Source organism: Trichoderma aggressivum, assembly GCF_033847375.1.
Source record: "Trichoderma aggressivum f. europaeum strain CBS 100526 chromosome Unknown scaffold_005, whole genome shotgun sequence".
NCBI classification, from domain to species: Eukaryota; Fungi; Ascomycota; class Sordariomycetes; order Hypocreales; family Hypocreaceae; genus Trichoderma; species Trichoderma aggressivum.
Window position 1 is genome coordinate 634,247 of NW_026946371.1, and position 20,817 is coordinate 655,063.

The 20,817-nt window shown below is 50.0% G+C and overlaps 8 protein-coding genes across 8 annotated transcripts; 4 read left to right on the forward strand and 4 right to left on the reverse strand.

The window, feature by feature from the left end:
• Nucleotides 1–194: 194 nt before the first annotated feature.
• Nucleotides 195–2,015, reverse strand: Triagg1_2106 (uncharacterized protein; the record flags this gene model as incomplete). Its single annotated transcript, XM_062896251.1, has 5 exons — nucleotides 195–831; nucleotides 891–1,280; nucleotides 1,357–1,811; nucleotides 1,853–1,913; nucleotides 1,975–2,015. 5 exons carry the CDS (start codon nucleotides 2,013–2,015, stop codon nucleotides 195–197), a joined length of 1,584 nt encoding a protein of 527 aa, XP_062758962.1.
• A 1,517-nt stretch (nucleotides 2,016–3,532) lies between these two features.
• On the reverse strand, nucleotides 3,533–4,422 carry Triagg1_2107 (uncharacterized protein; the record flags this gene model as incomplete). Its single annotated transcript, XM_062896252.1, has 3 exons — nucleotides 3,533–3,655; nucleotides 3,719–4,186; nucleotides 4,237–4,422. 3 exons carry the CDS (start codon nucleotides 4,420–4,422, stop codon nucleotides 3,533–3,535), a joined length of 777 nt encoding a protein of 258 aa, XP_062758963.1.
• A 525-nt stretch (nucleotides 4,423–4,947) lies between these two features.
• Nucleotides 4,948–5,469, forward strand: Triagg1_2108 (uncharacterized protein; the record flags this gene model as incomplete). Its single annotated transcript, XM_062896253.1, has 2 exons — nucleotides 4,948–5,159; nucleotides 5,217–5,469. The coding sequence occupies 2 exons, from the start codon at nucleotides 4,948–4,950 to the stop codon at nucleotides 5,467–5,469; spliced, it is 465 nt and encodes a 154-aa protein (XP_062758964.1).
• A 1,187-nt stretch (nucleotides 5,470–6,656) lies between these two features.
• Nucleotides 6,657–8,276, forward strand: Triagg1_2109 (transcriptional regulator family: Fungal Specific TF; the record flags this gene model as incomplete). The annotated part of the gene is made up of 1 exon (XM_062896254.1): nucleotides 6,657–8,276. One exon carries the CDS (start codon nucleotides 6,657–6,659, stop codon nucleotides 8,274–8,276), a length of 1,620 nt encoding a protein of 539 aa, XP_062758965.1.
• Nucleotides 8,277–8,400: 124 nt separating this feature from the next.
• Triagg1_2110 (uncharacterized protein) lies at nucleotides 8,401–9,228 on the reverse strand (the record flags this gene model as incomplete). The annotated part of the gene is made up of 1 exon (XM_062896256.1): nucleotides 8,401–9,228. One exon carries the CDS (start codon nucleotides 9,226–9,228, stop codon nucleotides 8,401–8,403), a length of 828 nt encoding a protein of 275 aa, XP_062758966.1.
• Nucleotides 9,229–10,491: 1,263 nt separating this feature from the next.
• Triagg1_2111 (uncharacterized protein) lies at nucleotides 10,492–15,460 on the forward strand (the record flags this gene model as incomplete). The annotated part of the gene is made up of 3 exons (XM_062896257.1): nucleotides 10,492–11,430; nucleotides 11,493–12,270; nucleotides 12,327–15,460. 3 exons carry the CDS (start codon nucleotides 10,492–10,494, stop codon nucleotides 15,458–15,460), a joined length of 4,851 nt encoding a protein of 1,616 aa, XP_062758967.1.
• A 1,419-nt stretch (nucleotides 15,461–16,879) lies between these two features.
• Triagg1_2112 (uncharacterized protein) lies at nucleotides 16,880–18,533 on the forward strand (the record flags this gene model as incomplete). The annotated part of the gene is made up of 4 exons (XM_062896258.1): nucleotides 16,880–17,740; nucleotides 17,811–17,868; nucleotides 17,927–18,349; nucleotides 18,412–18,533. 4 exons carry the CDS (start codon nucleotides 16,880–16,882, stop codon nucleotides 18,531–18,533), a joined length of 1,464 nt encoding a protein of 487 aa, XP_062758968.1.
• A 556-nt stretch (nucleotides 18,534–19,089) lies between these two features.
• Triagg1_2113 (uncharacterized protein) lies at nucleotides 19,090–20,046 on the reverse strand (the record flags this gene model as incomplete). The annotated part of the gene is made up of 1 exon (XM_062896259.1): nucleotides 19,090–20,046. One exon carries the CDS (start codon nucleotides 20,044–20,046, stop codon nucleotides 19,090–19,092), a length of 957 nt encoding a protein of 318 aa, XP_062758969.1.
• Nucleotides 20,047–20,817: the final 771 nt, after the last annotated feature.

Consider the following 20,817-nt stretch of genomic DNA (forward strand, 5'->3'; position numbering starts at 1 on the left):
CTTGTCAGCCAACTACTGGCTACAACACCTCTCAAATCCACCAAAAGAACAACCATCATCATTCCGTTTGCTTACCATTCTGTAACCGCTCTTTCCTTCATCTCTTCCTAGCATCACCGCTCTCTGTAATCTAAAGTTACCAAATTCTTCGGCCCCTAAATCCGTAAGACGGTGGGAGCTCATACGATGGAATATCATAAGACGGGGGTCCATACGAAGGCGGAAGAGGGTAGCCAGTAGACGAAGCCGAAGCAGTTGAAGATGTTGCGCTGCTCGAAGATGATTTGGTCATGGTTGTGGTGTGGAAAGTGGTGGAAGTGGCTGAGGGCTGGGTGGCGGCGTCGGCGGTGGATGCGTATGAGATGGTGCTCGAATTTGAAGATGAAGTGGAAGTTGAGAATGAAGATGAAAAATAAGACGTGGTGGATGTTTCGCTGGATGGAACGGAATAGTGCGGGCTGCTTGATGTTTTTGAAGTAGTTTCCGCCAAGGCGGAAGAATCGATGGAGATGCTTGAGGGGGGGAGGATGTATGAAGTGGTGCTGAGAGATGTTGATTGAGAGGAATGTCCGGTTCCGGTGATTGTTGTTGCTGTTGTGGAGTTGGTTAGGGTGTAGATGGGATATGTGCCTGTGGAAGAGTCGCTGCAGGATGTGTATGTGGAGGAGTGGGTGGTTGTGGCGGGTGAAGCTGAAGAGTCGGTGGACCCGACTTGTGTGGATGAGGAGGATGAGGATGCAGATGTGGAAGTGGAGGAGGATAACAAGGTTCCGGATGGTGTGGTTGTGTATCTTGTCGAGATACTCGAGGTAGACGGTTGACTGGTAGGACCTGTGGATGTTTCCGAGGACGATCCGGTGGTGGAGGCAGAAGAAGACCTAGTTGTAGACTCTGTTGACGAGGTGGTAGAAGATTCACTTGCTGAACTCGTGGATGTCTTGGAGGAGATTATACCGGTGCTTGTAGAAGAGGTCTTGGTTGACGAAGCAGTGGAAGATTGACCGCTGGAATTAGAAGATGTTCCCGAGGACGATTGGCCCGTGGTAGTAGAGGTACTGGTGGATGTAGACTCAGTTGAGGATACAGTAGAAGACTTTCCGGTAGACTCAGACACGGTCGAGTAAAAGGTTTGTGTGGAAGACTCAGATGTAGACTTAGTAGTGTCCGATGGAGTGTGACTGTAGCTTTCAGAGTGAGAATTTCCAGGAACGGTGACAGTCTGCGTGATAGTCGACTTGAGTGTCGTCAGAGTCGTGCTTTCAGCAGTCGTCTCTGATGTGCTTTCAGATTTGGTCACTGTAGAACTTCCAGAAGTCGTCGCCGTCGTGCTCTCAGATACCGAGGAAGGCGTCTCACGAGCTTGTGTCGTAGTGGGAAATTTGAAAGTAGTATCTCTGCTGGACGTTGAAGTTGAAAGCGAGGTGGAATGCAGAGAAGAAGAAGATGACGTGGATGGAGAAATTGAAGTGCTTAGGAGAACAGACGAATCTGTGCTTCCTCTTGCAGTGAGGGATCCACAGTTGTACCCTTGAGAGCAGTTTGACGTGGTGGTTCCGGGGAGTTGGCTCGAGTCGGTGGTGGTGGTGGAAGCTCCGGTAGTGGTGGAAGACGAAGTGAAAGTGCTGCTCGTAATTGTACCAGTAGTCGTGCTGGTGCTTGAAGTCACCGATGGGATGGAATACGTAGATTGAGAAGAGCTTGATCCGGACGAAACAGAGCCAGTGGTAGATGCAGTGGAAGTAGACTTGGACACCGTTTCTGTCTCCGTTGTGGACGAAGTAGATAGAGTCAAGGACGTGGTCGAGGTGCAGCTTGTCACGGTCGAATAGCACGATGAGGCACATGCCGTGACGGTTTCCGTCTTGGTCGTTGTGACAGTGACGGTTTGATCCGTTGCTGCAACAAGGCTGGCGCTGCTATAATGTTAGCTTATGGCGTTTTCTTCATCTTCCCTGAAATCCAGATCAAACTTACCCAATGCCCATAAAGGCCATGAGGATCATTTTATTCACCATGGTGAGTGGCCTTGTAGCAAGAGAATGTTCTAACGAGAGTAGTGTAGCGAGTGACTATTAACGAGGGACTGTTTCGATCTGCGCCTTTGCGGTGAGAAGCAGAGTCTTGGTCCTGAATCTCCTGAGAGCTACCATCTTTTATATGTGTTAGGAGCTGCCTTACACCATGAACAGGCCTCCAATTTCACCCAGGATGAGACAACGAGGTCCTCCCGTTCGAGTCCGTATTGCGGCTGCATGCTCCCGCATCCCGACGGATTCGTACCGTACGCTCATTTCCGCTACACGTTACTCGAAATGGTCCGCCAATGTTCATCATCATGATAAGATGGTAGAGTCATGTACTCTACGTCTGAGAGCATACCGTATGTCGAGTAACAGTCAGATTCTTTGTTCAACATCACTAGAATCTTTGGTTGGAGATGATAGCTGCCGTGAATCCAGAGCTATTGTTTCAATCAGGGACATGCTGATGAGTTGCACAGAATGCCACGAGCCGTCTAGCTACACAAGATGAGAGACACGTTCAGCTGCCGTGGACCGCAGCCTCTATCGTATTATCCCCCTGTAGATGGCGTCTTGATCCTTTCTTCGACACATAACGCCTTGGTTGTGGCAGGAATAAGAGCCCAGTAAGCTATAGATTGGTAGGATGAATGGATGGCGGTTCCACTAATCTGTTGGGAAGTTTGACGAACGGTACGCATGTTTCCACCTCTTGCTCGTGTTAAGATCTGGGTACCTGCATGAATGCCGTGACTCGAGCCTCAAAGCCCGATCAGATGCTACTCCGAGTCCTTTGCCGAGTCAAGATCAGATGGGGAGTGGTTACCCATGTATGGAGTAACTCAAGGTCCGACTTATCTACATGTGTACTTTGATGTCTGCTAATAGGGGAATATCGCTTTTCTTTTTGATGACGATCGACTTACTTTTGCGTCCTGTGCACATTTCTGGTCGTCATAGTAAAGCTTCACACGTATCTTCTCACCAACAGTATGGCACCCCTCGTTGCTACGACATCATCTGTTTCAACATCGCCAGCTGGCATGGGTAAACACAACGGAAAAAGTCTCAGACACGTGCGCTGTTCCTAGGTGGCGCAGTATATCGTCGCTGTTCAAAGTCGAATTAAAACAAAAGACAAAACGGCAAGCCACCATCGCATGGCTGTGGTCGTTCCTGTTCAACTCGACTTGATGCGATGGTGACACGCCAGCTGAAGAGGCAATCTAAGATGCATGCCCCTATTGAGGAGATTCGTCTGATTACGCGATATTCCAAGCTCCTCATATATGGAAATGAGCCATGAGGTGTTCCTGAAGATGACCATCTTTGTGCGTTAGTAGCACAACACAGCACCATGCACACTGGGTCGCACAGTTGAGATGGTAAAAGGGATACGATCTATGCCGGCCACACAAGGAAAGCAGAAGGAATGGCACAATTTATTTCATAATCTCCAAGATTCCTACAGGAGCCTACCTATTGTTTGCAAAGTGCTCGGTTACACCCTCTTACAGGGCAGCTTTGAGAATCTTGAAAGCGTCTTCCCGGCCTCCCTTGAAACGCTCTTCAGCAGTGGCCCAGTTGATGACCTTCCAGATGTTCTCCACATATGCAGCTTTGCCGTTGAGGTACTGAGCAATCAAAGTTTAGCCAACCGTGTTTCAATGAGAAGGCCTTTGAGAAATGAAGCTCACCTGCAGGTAGTATGCATGTTCCCACATGTCGATACCCAAGATCGGGACTTCTCCGCCAACGACGGGATCCTGGTCCTTTGTAGTCACAATTCGCAAGGTATTGCCGTCTTTGACCAGCCAGCCCCAGCCACTTCCTTGGAGACCTAGCAGGGCTTTTCCCATCGCCTCCTTGAAACCATCCAAGCTGCCCCAGGTCTTGGCTATCTCAGCAGTCAAAGTAGGGGCGCTGGCGGGATCTGCGTCGGCAGATGAGGATGGCGACAGGTTCTTCCAAAAGAGAGAGTGGTTGATGTGGCCACCACCGTTGAATTTGACGGCGGCCTGTAGGGCAATCTGTGAAGGGACATCATTGTCTGTGATGGCGGTGGCGTAGGTCTTGAGGGCGTTGTTCAGGTTGGTAACATAGGCCTGGTGATGCTTGCTGTGATGAAGCTCCATGATCTGAGCGGAGATGCTCGGCTCAAGGGCCTTGGGCATAGTTAGCAGGGTGTAGCACCTTGATGGACCGGCAGCCTCACATCGTAGGCATATGGCAATGCCGGCAGTGAAAAGGTGCCAATCGACATTGTGGGCTCGAATGAATCGGTAAGAGGTTCTTGAATCTTGACACTGGCAAACTCGGGCTTTGAAGGATCTGGAGAAGAAGAGTAGCAACCAACAGGCAGCAGGGAGAGAACCGTCAGGAGAATGACTCGAACCGCCATTTTTGTCTATTTAACACGGCCTGAGATGGGGTCAGCAAGGCGTGATGAACAATACCGCAGTTCAAATTACTAATGCAGCAAGCATCATGAACAGAATCAATCGTCATCCATGTAAGTGGCTCTCCATCAAGGTTCTCGCTCAGCTCAGCGTTGGAGATTCGGGAGCATTTCCGCTCAAACTTGCTCACTGACGGTTACCGTATGGGGAAAGGAGGCGAGAAATGCGGCGCCATGATTGGGCCACTCGGCACCGTTTCAAATAGCGTACACGTTGAGTGTTCAATCTCAGCCACCGTTTGCGTCGCAAAGGATGAACTGAAATGAAACGAACGGCCATGAAACAAGCTCGCATGCGGCCTTTGTCATGTGGCATGAACAATGCCATTCAACCATTTGCAGAGCCGTTCTCGTTGGCATATAAAGGCACTGTTTGGGTCTGGAATAGAGCCGGATCTAGTAGTCCTTCTCACCAACTCTTCGTTATCAACAAAGCAACCAACCAACACCACGTCGAAATAATCCATAATGTGCGGCCCAGTAACCACCAACAAGCCTCGCGGAGGGGCACTTGCTGCCCTCAGTTCGCCGGAGAATGCCAGCCAGCCAAGAACCATTTGCGGCGATCTTGCTTTTCACACTCCCGGCCGCCCAGAGAGTAAAGAGGCTACGCATGTGAGACTGACGCCGGACGCTGCCTACGACGCAAGACTGCTGTCCAATCTCCAAGTCGTTATTCAGTAAGTGCTCACTTGAGGCCCCCGACGGTTTCGAATGCAGCTAACTTTGCCACACAGTTCCAGCGGCGACTTGACGATGAGAGTGGAAGATTGCGGCACGTTTCAGCAGTTTCAATTTCCCACGACGGCAGGATCATTCGACAAGGCTTTTATTGAATTGCCACTCGATAAACCGCTCTCACTTGAGGTCGGCAACGATGGAATCATCGGTCGCCGAGTATCGCTGCTCTCTCGCTCAGTCCCCGACCAGGTAGTAGCTGAGGGCATCGTGGGATTCAATTTCCTCAGCATGGATCAGCCATCTCTCTAGGCCATGCGTTGAGACGAACCATGCATTGTCAGATGTGTTAGAGACATCAAGGTTCTGATGGAGACACCGGCTAAGACACTCGGTGCAGGGCTGGCATTTGCACCTTGATGGACAGCCCGGATGAAGACAGGGTAACGGCTGGACCGTTTAATACTGTTCGCCCCTGAAAAAGAAGTGTTCAAGAGAAGAGGACATTGAGGGCAGGCACCTCACCTATTATTATTGACAGGATATAGATGGCGATGGGTTTTGAGTTTTGACAGGAGTCTGGAGTAAGGGTATGGATAGGATTCAATTCCGGGACCCCCGCAACGTGGCTTCACAACCACGTTGGAACTGTGGATTTTGACAAGCGGGATTCGGTAGCTTTGAGCATAGGTATAGAGCACTAACAATCAACTGAGAGTTATGAAACGGGTGTAGAGGTTGTCTCCGGTTGGATGAAGTTGTCAATAAACATGGATTCTTGCAATCTCGAGTTGAGACGGACGATGGCGTTTACGCTTTAATCAGCGAAGGCTCACGACTCCGAGTGCCGGGCCGGAGCATTTCATGTCCGAAGTCCTCATGAGAGAAACAGTGCCTGGAGCTAGCGTCATCTCGCACCTTGACAGGATGTAAGCATCAGCAATTTTCATTCTCGTCAGTATCACAGCATGAGATTTGTTCCCATTAGATAGACTACGGTTGTTTTGAACGAATGTGCATTTGGCTCAAGGAGAAACGAATAGACAATTACCGGAGCTTGTTGTCGCCCTACAATGACACAAGTCTCAGCGGCGGAGTTAGGAGTCAAATATCCGAAGCCGCCTTACGTGATCATCAAAAGAATAGAGTTGCATTCGAGTTCATAAACTCCAGATGAGTCTTAGTCCTCCACATATTGCTTTTAAATACATCATTGAAACGCATCATGTCAACTCCAGCTAAGCCTCAAAACGTGTGTCGGGGATGCAGATCAAGAAAGAAGCGATGCGATGTGAGACTCACAAACAGCAGCCAGCGGCCGCTTTACTAACACACAATACCAGGGTAGCCGACCGTCTTGCTCATCTTGTTCCGCCAGAGGTGAGCTCTGTTACTATGAGAGAAGCAACAGACACAATGTCCGTCATGGGCAAGTTTTGAGTCGTGCAAATGGAAACACACACCGTGATTCCGGCCTTGCAACCTGGAATTCCTGGCCGATGGACGAGATCGACGCGTTGCTGGGGCTTGAAACCAATGAGATTGCACCGCCTCTTGAGGATTCGTTTGAGTGGATGTTGTCAAATAATGAGTCTCTAGCAGTTGGCGTGAATACTTCTGGCCCGGAAAGACAAAATTCTCTTGCAGCTCAAACTGCCGAATTACCAACACCACCAGCATTGGACCCAAAGCTGCCGGAGTTGCCTGAGCTGCCAGACATATTGCAGTTAGTTGAGCTGTTTTTTGAAAAGTTCTACCGCTACTTTCCTATACTTCACAAGGAGGCCATACTATCCGCCATCAAGTCACACGGAGCAGAGGGCATTCCACCAGTTTTGCTTTATGCAATCATTGCTGTTTCAGCAGGTGCCCACCCCAACCAGCGGTTTCGGAAATTGCAACTGATCTGGTATGAGGAAGCAAAGTGTCGAGTTTCAAGAGAGATACGGGAGCCGGACCACGTGCTTCAAACCATGCAAGCCGCCGTCCTAGTCGTCTACCTCGGACTGGCATATGTCGACTATACAACTTCGATAGTGATGCTCGGTGAAGCTTGGAGAAAGACTGTTGCCATTGGCTTTGGCGACACCTTGCGAAACATGATTGTCAAGACCCTGAGCACTCAAGAAAAGGAGAAGTGGATAGAGAAGGAAGAGATTATACGAATCTCGTGGATTCTCTTCATCATGGATCGCGGAATGTGCTTTCCCATTGGCTTGATGCATGCAATTGATGATCGGCGGATGAAGATTGAGCTTCCAATGGCGGAGCGTGATTTCCAGTCCGACCAGGGGCCAGCGCCTCGTTGCTCGAATCGGTTCACCTATAACATGGACAACCTGATTGCGGCATTGAGAGACAGGAGCTCACAAGGCTCGGCAACTCAGCTGCAGTACCTCATTCTGGGATATGCAATGCTAGGACGCATTAGCGAAGCCCTCGATCCTGCTGCGGACGGCGACGAGGATGGGCGCAACGAGCGAATAGATGTTCTTTGTACGCAACTTGCCAAGATTCGACTAATGCTTCCTCGCTCTGCCACGGAGCTCTCCATGGCCAATTACGACGAGTTCATAGAAGTGATTTGGCTCAACGTCATCTTGAATTGCTGCACAATCCTTTTGCATCATCGACCTCTTCAAGAAGGAGAATCCCTCGACGATGCGGGAACGGAGCTGGCGAAGAATTGGCCGCTCTGTGTCGCCGCTGCACGAAACACGATATCCGTTCTTCGAGATGCCTCTCGCGTATCCGTCGACTTTGTGAGCAACGCGCACTTCCCGTGTCTGCTGTTCACCAGTTGCAGGATCCTCATGACGGAATACTTCTGCCCTTCGAGGTATGACGGAAAGACCAAACCGGGGGATGGTGTTAGTTCGGCCCCAGCTCGCGACCCGAAGCTACGTGAGGACCTGGAGGTTGTTACCATGACGTTTTTCAGGATGAAGGAAGTGTGGCAAGGTCTGGGCCAGAAGTTTAGCAAGGGAATGCACTTTTTCCTGCACCAAGGAGAAGATTTCGCGCGCCAGACAAAGGCCGGCGGTGCGCGGAGTCTGCTCGGGGTGTGCGACAGCTGGACCGTAATTCCAGATGACTATGAGCTGACTATTCCAACTTGAAGAGAAATGCTCATGGTTTGTTCAAGATCAATGTTTTGGGGAGTCTATTGCGCATCTATGGCTTAATGAGATTCGGCATTACACACCTTTCCACAAACGACCTCCATATCACAGCTTGATTCCTTTAACTCGGCACCCAAGTCTTGGAATCGCCAACAAGACGACCTCCAGTAGTCTCAACAACCGCCCCCGTGGCGTAAGAATCCTTCATCAAATAGACATACGCCTCCGCTACTTCTTGAGGCGAAGCAACCGTGCCCGTGATGGAGTCCTTCCTGAAGCTGTCCAGCAATGCCTTCCTCTGGTCCGCTGGAACCGAGTCGAGCAGCTCCGTTTCAACGGCGCCGAGCACCACACAGTTGCATCTCACCGGCCGCAGATCGACCGCAAGACCCCGCGAAAGGGCTTCGGTGGCGCCTCCGACGGCGGCCACGACGGACCAGTTGGGCAGCGGACGCCAGGTGATTGTCCCGCCAGTCAGGATGTATGAGCTTTTCACCCCCTGGTTGACGTACTTGCTCAAGTACTTTGCGAGGATGATGGCGGCGTTGTTTCGGACTTGAAAAATGGCGTTGATTTTCTCAATGGTTATGTCGGCAAGACCGCCGACGTTTAGAGCATCGCCAGCCGTGTGGACCACATGGTCGAGCTTCCCATCCTTGGTAGCGAATTCCAAGAGCTGTACAACGTTTTCTTCAATGGTGGCGGGGTTTCCGAGGTCGCACGTCTTGGCAGATACCAGCTTGTCCGCGTCTCCGAGGTTGGCCGCCTTGATGTGCTCCTTGAGGCGAGAGACGGCCTTGTCCAGCCTGGACTGGTTGGAGCTGCTGATGACGACTTGGGCTCCGTGTTCGAGGGCCGCTTCGGCAACGCAGAAGCCTACGCCGGAAGAGCCGCCGAGGAGCAGGACTCGGTGGCCTTGGAGCTTGTTGACGTATTTGAGGACGGCCATGGTGGTGCCAATGGTGTAAGTGAGGGGATGCTCGAGGTTTGCCGTGAGAGTCGGGGATTGTATTGTATTCGAGAATCTAGATCTGTTGCTTCAAGTAGTGTCTACATCTTGGCTGGCTCAGCTCTTCTATATATACCTTTTTTTCTACTTTACAAGCACTCATAGTAACTATTCCTCTTCACATCTAATGTCCGTTATATCCAACGGTGAAGAGTGTCGGCGCTTTGTCTTAGCGGCGGCGACGGACCGCTAGCGTCGCCGCTCTGATCGGATCCGCTCGATTGGATGCTGACCAGCCGGAAGATTAGAAATGGAAGATGCTGTGGGATGAAGAAGGCTATGTGGATGGCCGATTCAGTTGTATTAGAGGCGAGGAACTGTATAAGTCGAAACGATAATGATTCAAAGGCAATCTCCCGGTTGGTGAAGCCGGTCCTGTCTGAAGAGCTGTTCGCCGTCCATGCACAGGGACAACTTCATATACGGAGTGTTCTCATCATGTATTACGAGGAGAGGATCATGACTCTATGCTCATTCCTCTGCGATTTGTTAATTATCCCTCAACAACAGAGAGTAAGAATGGCTCATTTAAAGAAATCCTCACTTTCATTGTTCGGATGTCTATTCATCAACTGTAACATTCATGCTGGTAAGCGCTCATCTCAGTTGAATGTTACATTCATGAAGAGGGGTTCTCCACAGCGGTACATGCATCAGCATCCTCATTGTACATACACATACCGATCTAGTACCTGTCAGGGCGGAATCCTGCGTTCATGTTCATGTGTTTCGTACATCAATGACAAGGCTCGGCGGCGTTACCTGAAAATGAGGCTGCGCAACCTGGAAGCCTTCCAAATCCCCAACAGTTGACCAGTGCACAAACTTCATGTTGACAACTTCCCAACTGTTCTAGTCATGAACCGCCTGTAGCAGATGCCGCAATAACCCCTCCATCCTCCCTTGAATACCGCTGATCAATCCTATCGGGGAGGCCTCGCAGATCATTGCATCAACTTCAATATTCCCGTATCCTGCCGGTCACGGCCCATACGAAAAAGCATCTACCACCCCGACTGCTGAGGGAGCTGACAATCCGGAGCTTGGCCTTGATGGTGCGTGCACATGAAATTGCCTTGCTTTCTGGCCCAGGCGTGAGATTGCGCGAAAGGCGCCCTGTGGACTCGTTGAGCGGCATAGAGGAGAAATCAGGACAGCTCATCTACCAGCTGGCACAGCTAGGTCGCCAGGCTGAGGCTTCGAATGTCCAGCTATAAATCCACAGACTATACAGTAGGATGGATTTGCGCGCTCCCTCTCGAGCGCGCCGCGGCAGAGGCGATGCTAGACTGCAAACACGGAGGTTCAAACAGCAGCCAGTACACGCTCGGCAGGATCGGTGACCACAACGTTGTTATTGCGTGCCTACCAGCGGGTTTGACCGGAACCAATGCCGCCGCCACCGTTGCGGCCAAGTTGATGCTGCGGTTTACGTCTATTCGATTTGGTCTTTTGGTAGGCATTGGAGGAGGAGTTCCGAGCAGAGAATCCGACATACGGCTCGGAGATGTAGTCGTCAGTCAACCGCGAAACGGATATGGTGGAGTGGTGCAGTATGACTTTGGTAAAACTCGTCCTGGGGAGTTCGAAACGACTGGCTTTCTCAATACACCTCCGATTGTGCTGTTGGATGCACTCTCAAAAATACAAGCGGATCATTTGTCTGGAAATAGCAAGTTCTCGCAATACTTGCAAAGGGCCAATCACCAGCTTGGGGTCATGCCCGATGACACCAGGACCGACATGTTGTTTGAGTCGAGCTATGAGCATGTGGAAGGGCCGACATGCGAGAACTGTGACGACAAGCAACTGGTACACAGAAAACCTCGGAATCAAGACATTGTTATTCATTACGGCACAGTGGCCTCTGGAAATCAAGTCATAAGAGATGGCATCACTAGAGATAAACTAAGCTCGAAGCTCGGAGGGATCCTTTGTTTCGAAATGGAAGCAGCGGGACTTATGAACAGCTTCCCTTGCCTGGTCATACGAGGCATTTGCGACTATGCCGACTCACACAAGAACAAGGCCTGGCAACCTTATGCTGCGTCCGCTGCAGCTTCTTATGCGAGAGAAGTCTTGGCTGCCGTCCATGCAAATCAGCCACCGATGGCTCACATAGTCGACGACACTACAAAGACTGTATGATTGGTTTATTCTTACGATGAGAAGAAAGCTTGAGACTGACTTCACTTCGTTCATAGGAAATGCTTCGAGCTGAGATTGACTCCAATATTGATACCGTGAATTTGAGCTGGTTTCTCTCCGTTTTGCCAGCCATGGACCAAGGCGAATATAATTTCGATAATCCATCGCCAGATTGGGAGAAGCCAGAATATTACTGGATTTTCAGAAATGCGGATTTTAAAGATTGGGACACAGGCGACTCTTCCCGAATCCTGTGGCTAACTGGGCCACCAGAATGTAACATACGCAAAGCGACGTCCTTTATTCTACATCGAGAGATGGAGAAATCTTCAAAGACTCAACGGCTCGTGTTGCACTTCTTCTGTTCTGCAGCCTCAGTAAAAGGATCGTCTATCGCAGTATTCATCAGAGCTCTTGTCCATCAAATTGTCTCGACTTCACCACAGGCTAAGCAGATGCCAATCATTCGCACATTTCTGAGGAGTATTTTGAGTCATACTTTTAAAAGGATGTCTCCGAATCTAACGCGACGATTCTCATTCACAGACTCGAATTCCAATATAAAAAACTTACTCGAGTCTCCAGATGACAGCTTATGGACAGCTCTATGGGCCATCATGCCGACAGAACGAATTCCGGAATTATCCATTGTCATCGATGGAATTGAACATATTCGTGACCAGAGAGGCAAATTCATCCGGAGAATCCGCGAATTTGTCCAAGACCTACAACGAACGTCCAAGGCGAAGATTCTACTCACTAGTGGGCTAGAATCAGATACTGCTCAAATATTCAACGGGTTGCCTCATATCGAATACGATAGAGAAAGAAAAGGTTTGATTGCGAATCTTGTGTCTATATGCCGCAGAATCTTCTCTAATAGACTATAGAATGTCTTTCCAGCCTTTGCTTCGTCAACACCCGCTTTAGCAAAATCGTAAAGGCATCTGAGGGCACTTTTGAGTGGCTCTGGGAACACGCACAATACAATGCATGGTCAAAACCAAGCGTCTCCCGTGTACTGCTGATTCAGGGAAAACCTGGGAGTGGCAAAAGCACTCTTACACGGTATTTCAATGAACACATACTTGAACGGGAACCAGCCGCAGAGTCAGCCGTCATAGCCAGATTCTTTTACAGCTATAGAGAGGATATCCTTCAAAGAAGCCATTACAACATGCTACGGTCCATCATCCATGATATCTTATACCAGGATGAAGCCTTCTTTTATCATCTTCAACCAGAGTATCGTCTCCAGCCTCGTAGTGACACCGGTGTCGATTGGGAATATGAGTCGTTAAAACGTATCCTCAAATCCTTACGCGACTACTCCTTGCGGCGACCACTCTATCTAATCATTGATGCGGTGGATGAATCTGAATACGAGGATAGACGCAATATTCTCAAACTTTTGTTTCAACTGTGTGCGGAGATGAAACACGGCGTCGTGAAAGTTTTCATAACGAGCCGGCCAGTAGAACAGCTCGACGTCCGCCAGAAGAATGTCAACAACATGATACAGCTACACGAAGAGACCGTGTCCGACATTTCTCGTTTCGCGCGCTCTATGTTAGACGACCTGCATATCTCGCGCCTTCTGGCTAAAGCTACAGATTTCATCATCAAGAACGCACACGGGGTGTTCCTATGGGTGAAGCTTGTTGGAGATCAACTGAAAGCCTCTATAGAGGTTGGTGATTCTGAAGACGTCATTTTTCGATGCCTCGAACAGCTTCCCACGGAATTGGACGATTTTTACAAGCTGATGTTTAAGAGCTTGAGCGAGAACAAACCATATATTCCAGAATCAAAACAAATGTTTCAAATTGTTCTCTGGGCAGTGAGACCTCTGACGGTAAACGAGTTGCTGCACGCCTTGGCCATGTCGCGTGTTGCGGATATCGAATCTGACCTTTCCGACGATGTCTTTGACGGACGAATTCCAACCAAGACACGCATCACTCATTGCGGAGGGAATTTCTTGGAAGTCAAGCAGCCGTATGGTGCCTCCTTGGCAAATGCCCGTTCCAGTACCTCATACCCTCGAACTGATAACTCTATTGGGAACGAGGTTGTTCAGGCCATGCATCAAACCGTGCGCGACTTCTTCCTCAGCTCCAGCGGATGCGTAGCAAACTCAGAGTTGCGTATGAGCGACGACGAGGACGCTCACATTTTCATGTCTAAAATCTGTATTCGCTATCTCATGCTCTGTGTTGCCTGTACTGCTTTGGCAAAGACACTACCTTCTCTCGAATCGTGGACTTGGGAGCACTTTTATGAGTATGCCAAATACCTACAAAAAAGACCGTTTGCAAAATATGCTCTGTGTTTCCTTAAGCATCATATGAGCCACTGTCACCAAGACACAAGGGTTTCGTATCTTGCCATTCGACTAACAAACAGCCTGACCGGCAACCCATCGTCCTACTTGTTGGACAGCTGGGTTTTATCAAATATGGGGACGAGGGTTCAAGATTCACATCCCAATGAGCACGAAAGAAAAGCAATGGAATTCAGGGCTCAAGCCTTACACGCCGCAGTTTGGAACGACTTTCCCGTGGCCGTCGAGATCTTGCTGACAGCTGGGACCAACATCAACTCGAGATGCGAGAAAGAGCGCACATTTCTGTCATTGGCAGCCGAACGAGGGCATGAAGCCGTGGTAGATTTACTACTCGCACACCATGGCATCGAGGCTGATACAACAGATATAGATGGGCGGACACCGCTCTCGTGGGTTGCAGAAAAGGGCCACCATACGATTGCTGAGATGCTGCTGGCCCGCAATGATGTTGCTCCTAACTCAAGAGATATGGATGAACGGACACCGCTATCGTGGGCTGCCGAGCAAGGACATGGATCTGTGGTACAACTGCTGCTTGCTTGCAGTGACGTTGATGCTGATTCTGCGGATAAATGGCAACAAACACCGCTGTCAAAGGCGGCCGAAAAGGGACACAAGACCATTGCCGACATGTTGATCCATCATAATGTTGTTGCTATTTCGAGAGATGAACACGGACGGACACCGCTATGGCTGGCTGCGGAACAAGGACATGAAGAAATAGTAGAGTTACTGCTTGCTTTGAACAACGGCGAGGCCGATGAAAGCGATCGATATGGACGAACAGCACTGTCGCGAGCAGCTGGGCAAGGGCGCGATGCCATTGTGAAACTTTTGCTAAACCGCAACATTGCCAGGGCGGACTCGAAGGATCAATACAACCGGACGCCTTTATCATGGGCGGCTCGACAGGGACACGACAGCATAGTGACATTGTTACTTGAACGCAATGACGTCGAGCCAGACTCGAAGGATTTTGATGGCAGGACGCCGTTATCTTGGGCGGCGTGGTGTGGACAACACAACGTAGTAAAGCTTCTACTTGACCACAGTGACGTTCAAGTCGCGTCAGAAAAGAAACCCCAACGAAAACTGTTGCTATCGAAGTTTGCGCGCTATTACAAAGGCGCCAAGAAGCGCTTCGTTGGCCGTAAGGGCGTCGAAGCGGATTCGAGAGACGATTATGGACAAACGCCACTATCCCGAGCAGCCGAGCAAGGACACGAAGCCGTGGTAAAGCTGTTGCTTGATCGCAAAGACGTCGAAATCAATTCACGAGACATGAAAGGGCGGACACCACTGTCTTGGGCAGCTGATCAAGGGCACCATGACGTGGTAAAGCTGTTGCTTGCTTATAAGAAGATTGAGGTCGATTCCAAAGATGCATCTAGACGAACGCCTTTGTCTCGAGCAGCTGAACAGGGGCACCGGGACGTGATGGAATTGTTGCTGTCCCGTAATGAGGTTGATGTTAATTCGAGAGATGAGGATGGATGGACGCCATTATTTTGGGCAGCTAGGCATGGGCATCGGGGTGTAGTGAAGCTTCTTCTTATGCACAAAGATGTGAAGACTGATTTAGAGGATGTATCTGGACGGACGCCGTTATCTTTGGCTGCCCGGAGTGGACATGCGGAAGTGGAACATTTGCTTGGTGCAGTTTCCATCTTTTCATGAGAGCGGTATGTAGGACAGGGCATAGTAATGATATATGTAATTTATATTTACCTCGTTGCTTGTTCCTTCAGATGTTTACGAATCCTGGAGATGGCGAATCAGCAGTTTTATCACGAATTGTCCATCATGTAGTTGTTTTAATTTTACCTCTTACTGTGTGGCACTCGCGAGATCTTGGAGATCAATGGAGATGCCCAATTAAAGAAATTATTGGTTCAAGGTCTAATGCTGAGTCTCTACCGGATATCACTGACACTGCATACCTCTAAGCATATGTACTCGAGAGAGCTGGCTCTTTTCTATATGGCTGTGCGCAAGCTCCTAAACCTTCCTTTCAGCTCTGTCTACAACTTGTTTTATCTTGGCTTCTCATGTCTTGAGGGTGTTTAAACTCCTGCAAAATTCCAATGTTTAGTCTCTTATCATCGAGTTGTGATAGATTCTAGGAGTCAAGGAACTCTATGTCATATGCTAGGATAAAACATTGCAACTAATTAGGTCGGGGATTCTAAACACGTGGACTTGGGCGATGAAAAGGATCGATCCGTCATATCGGTATTTGGCTCTTGGTAATGACGCTTCCCCGATACTCAGGCTTTCGTACCAGGGTTTCCAGGTATTGTCGGTAATTAAATCTGACAATCGGCAGTCCGGTTCAAGATACTCGTATTGGGCCTTTTCCCTATCATACCCCCGTAACTGTCAGACCAAACCCCCGGATAGGCTACCCTTTATTCAGGGGTAGACTAAGCACAGCACTTTCAACGAAGATATAGCTCAACCGTTTTCTGTCTTATTTCCCGATCTTACGTATGGCTAGCCCGTGTTGTAAGCTAGTTGATTCGGCTATTCACAAACAACTCGATCCGATACGAATTCATTTTCATTGTCCCAAGGACCGCTTGCCTCATAGGCATTAATGCTTACAGAGCGCCAAGAGAGGTTGAGAAAGGTGGCGCGCAGCGGTAACCTGCCAGCGGCGAGCTATTGCGAATCCTTCAACGAGAACTTGCTTATGAGTGAGCGATGGAATGCGTTTTGCCCAATTCGCCATGCGGGGTGCCATTAACGAGAGCAGAATCATATTTAGAGATGCAACAAGAACCAACAGCTTCAATGATCCCTCTTTGTTTGGCTGCCTGGCCATATACTATCCCGCTCGCGGCAAAATCCCAAGACGCGAACTTGAGTCCCTCGTGCGATAAGTGTCAAGCCTGTCAAGCCCCCCCTAAGCGCTAATCACGGGGTGAATGAAATTAAGTTCAAAGCTTTCCTCAAGCTATCAGCTGATGACCACCAGGGGGAGTCTTCATATATAGTTAGACGATAGGAATGCAATAGAGCACAATTTATCAACACATTGTTTCACCCATCTCTGGCGGAATTGCTCTTGTGACGTATATCTGGAACAGCGACATCATGAGCGTCAAAGCGAAATCCTTCAGCGAAAGGATCATTCCTCTTTCGGCCAAAGACCAATGGCGGCCCATCCACAACATTCGCTCGCTGGTCTTCATTGTCGTCCGCGATGTTCTCGATGGAGAGCTCATGAGAGCGTCTCTGGATAAACTAATCAGGAACCATATACCCATCCTTGGAGCACGAATCAAGCCCAGCGGAGCCGATGGCTTACTGCAGTATCATCTCATCACCCCTTTCCCTGATAATCACGAATTATTCAGCTGGTCCACCAGCAATATTGATTCAACGCTCCAAGAAGACAATCTCGTGCCGGAACGCAACTCACAAAGAGGCATCACCATCTTACACGATGTGACGGTTATGGAACGGCGCTGGATCCCATCCGACTGGCCCGTCAGACGCGACCAGGACAAGCCAGACACGCCGCTCTTGCTCGTCCATCTCACACATTACAAAGATGCCACCATCATTTGCCTCAATTTGCTACACTGTGTAAGCGACCAGATGGGCTTTGGCAGCCTCATCACTTCCTGGATAGACGTCATGAAGGGCAAAGAACCCCAGCCTTTTATTGAACTACCAGAAGGTGGCCTCGACGGCGACAAAGACCTCACCTTCAAAGAGCTTTCCAAAAAATACGAATATCGGTTGAAATCAAGGAGAGAACGAGCGGAAGTTCTGATGGGAATTGTCCCAGAGCTCGTTGCTCGCCCAAAAGAGACGAGAGGCACCATCTTCTTACCAGTGGGCATAGTCAATGGGCTACGGGACAAATGGAGGAAAGAATTAAAGGTCAAGTATGGCTCTGATGCAGCGGATATTACAAATGGAGATGTACTCGTCGGGATTGTAGCCAAGGTACTCGATGCCCAACCTCACGATGGAATATCTACATGTAGATGCTGATGCCGACCCTTTTATCCTCTAGTTTGCCAACATGCACCGTAAAAAGACCAAGAAACAAGTCGTCACCGGTCCAGTAAACCGTGAGCTCTCCCATCTTTACAACACACATGTACGATAACTAACATCAAACATCTCCAGTCCGCGGAAATCATCCTCTCCTCCCCAAAAACACCCCCTACCTCCACAACGCCCTCCTCTTCGCCGTCAGCCACACAGCAATCAGCCGCTCCAAGCCCCCAACCTCGGAAATTGCCTACGGCCAACGCCTCGCCGTGCTCGAAACCCTCAAGCCAGAGAAGGTGGAGCGCGGCCTCGCAGTAACACGAGAACTCCTCCGAAGGAACATCCCGATGCACATCTGCGAACCGTGGGAATTCAGCTACGGCCCGACCAACTGGTGCAACGCGTGGCACGGCATCGAGTTCTCCGCAGCCAGCGTTAACAAGACGGGGGAAGAAGTTGCTGAAAGGAAGGACGGCGATGATGCGAAGACGATGGACGGGGCTGATTCGGCGCCGATTATTCTGGGACATTCGCTGGAACGGAACCATCCCAATCGACGTAAGTGGTTTCATCTCCTTGATTTAAACGGTTATTTTTTCTGACTTGATTTATACATTTAGTAAACGCCTTCATCATGTCAAAGGCTGAAGGAGGATATTGGGTTGATTTTTCGGCGCCGAGTAAGGGCATGGCGGCTATACGGGAGCTTTTGGAGAGAGATCCCAACTTGGAGACGATATGATGTCGTCTGTGCGTTTGTTTTATCAAGATGGCCTTGATATAATACCCAGATCGCTTTGGTTGAAAAGGTATTTTAAAGTGGCCGACGAGGAGAAGCTTCATCGTATAGATAGATATTGATTTACACATTTTACCTACAGCAGGAGTATATATACTATATCTTCATTTCTCTAGTAACTGCTATTATATCATTACGCATCAATTCAAACAAATAGCTGCTTGGAGAAGCATCCTAGATTCTGTTATAGACTTCCCAGACATTCTTACTCAAAGGGCACGGTGCAAGTAAAGGAACAAACTGGATGAACCTGATGCTTATGATATATAGCAAGGGATATCAAGTAATAACCAATCCACAACGGCCGTAACCGCAACCACTCTCTGCCCAATAAAGCTACCACCAGAGAGAGAAGAGAAATAACAATGTTGCAACCACAACTCCGGCTAAATGCATTCCGATATAAGAACCAAACCAATGCTCCAATGCTTGAAACAGATGAAAACAAAACAAAAAATATGCCAACGCCTAAGAACCATGCATGCTCTGCTCTCCCTCTCTACCAACCATCCCCAAACGTCATCATCTGCGAACACTCCTCCAGCCTATCAAGGCCCTTCTTGATGGTCCTCGTCATGGCAGCTATCCTCTCGAACGCAAACATGTCAAAGTGGTGACCGTCCACATCAAACACGTCGCAGAACATCTCGTCGTCGTAATCGCCCCAGCCGAGCAACTCGTCTTCCCGGTTCAGGTCCAGCCCAACCGTGCGACCGTCCTTTGCCGGCACGTATTCCTTTGCGCGCAGCAACACCACCCGCGGCCGTCGGTTGTAGAGTCTGCCAGACCACTCGGGAAGACGCCATTGTCGGACCATGCGCACAGCCTCCGCCATGCATCGCCTGGAGTGGATCTGGTTCTGTGTCAGGCCCTCTCGATCCGTCGAAGCTTCGTCCGAAGACGTGTCTTCTTCGCTGGAGGCCTCGTCGACGACCTTGAGGCCACGAATCTTGATCTTGGGCGCTTCAACGTCGGGAAACCGCTTGACCGGAGGTCCGGATGTGGGAACGAGAGGGATGTAGCCTGTAGACCTGGACTTGCCCGGATAGATGCTGTCAATCATGAGGATGCCCGACACTCGCACGACGTCGTCGTCTGCCAGCTGCCGCGCAACCTCCATGCTCAGCAGGCCACCCAAGCTCCAGCCGCCGAGCATGATGCTGATTGTGCCGTCGTGATTCCTCCGCCTGGCGGGAAACTCGTCTTCCTGCACCGTCTGTCGGATCCATTTTGCATAGGTGCGGCCCATCTCCGGGATGCCGCCCTCGAAGGCCTCGCCGGTGTAAAAGTAGGGGTTGTGGACGCCATAGACGTAGCGGCCGAGAATCTCCAGGCAGTGGTAGGCAAAGGTGGTGCCGCCGCCGTCGTGGATGAGGAAGACGGGCGTGTTGTACGAGGGCTGATCCGGACGAGCCCAGTCTTCCGGCTGGATCAGCTCTGGGTTGGGACCACGCATTGCGACTGTGTTGACGGATGGCTATCGATAAGCCCGAGCTGAGCTGGTCGTTTTGTTGAGACGCGCCAAGCACAAAGACAGGGGCAGTAGCTGAGAGCTCGGAGATGAAGCTGCGGGACTGACACAGGTTGAAGGGGAAGGGGAAGAGTGCCAGAGAGGAACAGCAGAGACCGAGATGGTTATGGAAAAGCCAAATCACAATCAAGAAGCTCAAACGACTGCAAACGGCTCAGTTCCGGTTCCCCCAGGGTTCAGCGATTAGCCTCGCTTATCAGTGGATCTCGAGCCGGGCGTTGTTGGGGTGAAGCCGCAGTTGTGCAGGCGAGGCTAAAATCTCAACGGTTTTGCTGCGTCACAGAGCACTCCGTACCAAACAAACACCTCGTTTGCGGTGGCAGAGAAATGCAGCTTTAAGGCAGAGGAAATCACCCGAAGCCGAATGAATAAAAATGTCTCTCATTCGGCGATTTTTAATCACACAAGACAAGTGGAAAGTGAAACGAGCCCGTAAGCCGGCGAATTTAACGGGCCAAGGGAGCCCTAGACGAAGTCAATAGACGAGCCTCGATGGGATTTTGTTGGGTCCACCGAGAACCGAGACGTCACCCTGACCAATGCTAGCAGCAGCAGTGGCTCTTGATCTATTTGCGGGGGGTCAAGGATGCCAGATGATAGTATGAGAGGAGCACGAGACGAGGCTAAGTACGGAGTAGTATATAGAAGAAGGGAATGCAAACGGAAAGCAGGCGTTTGTCGAGGGGCTTTTAAGCT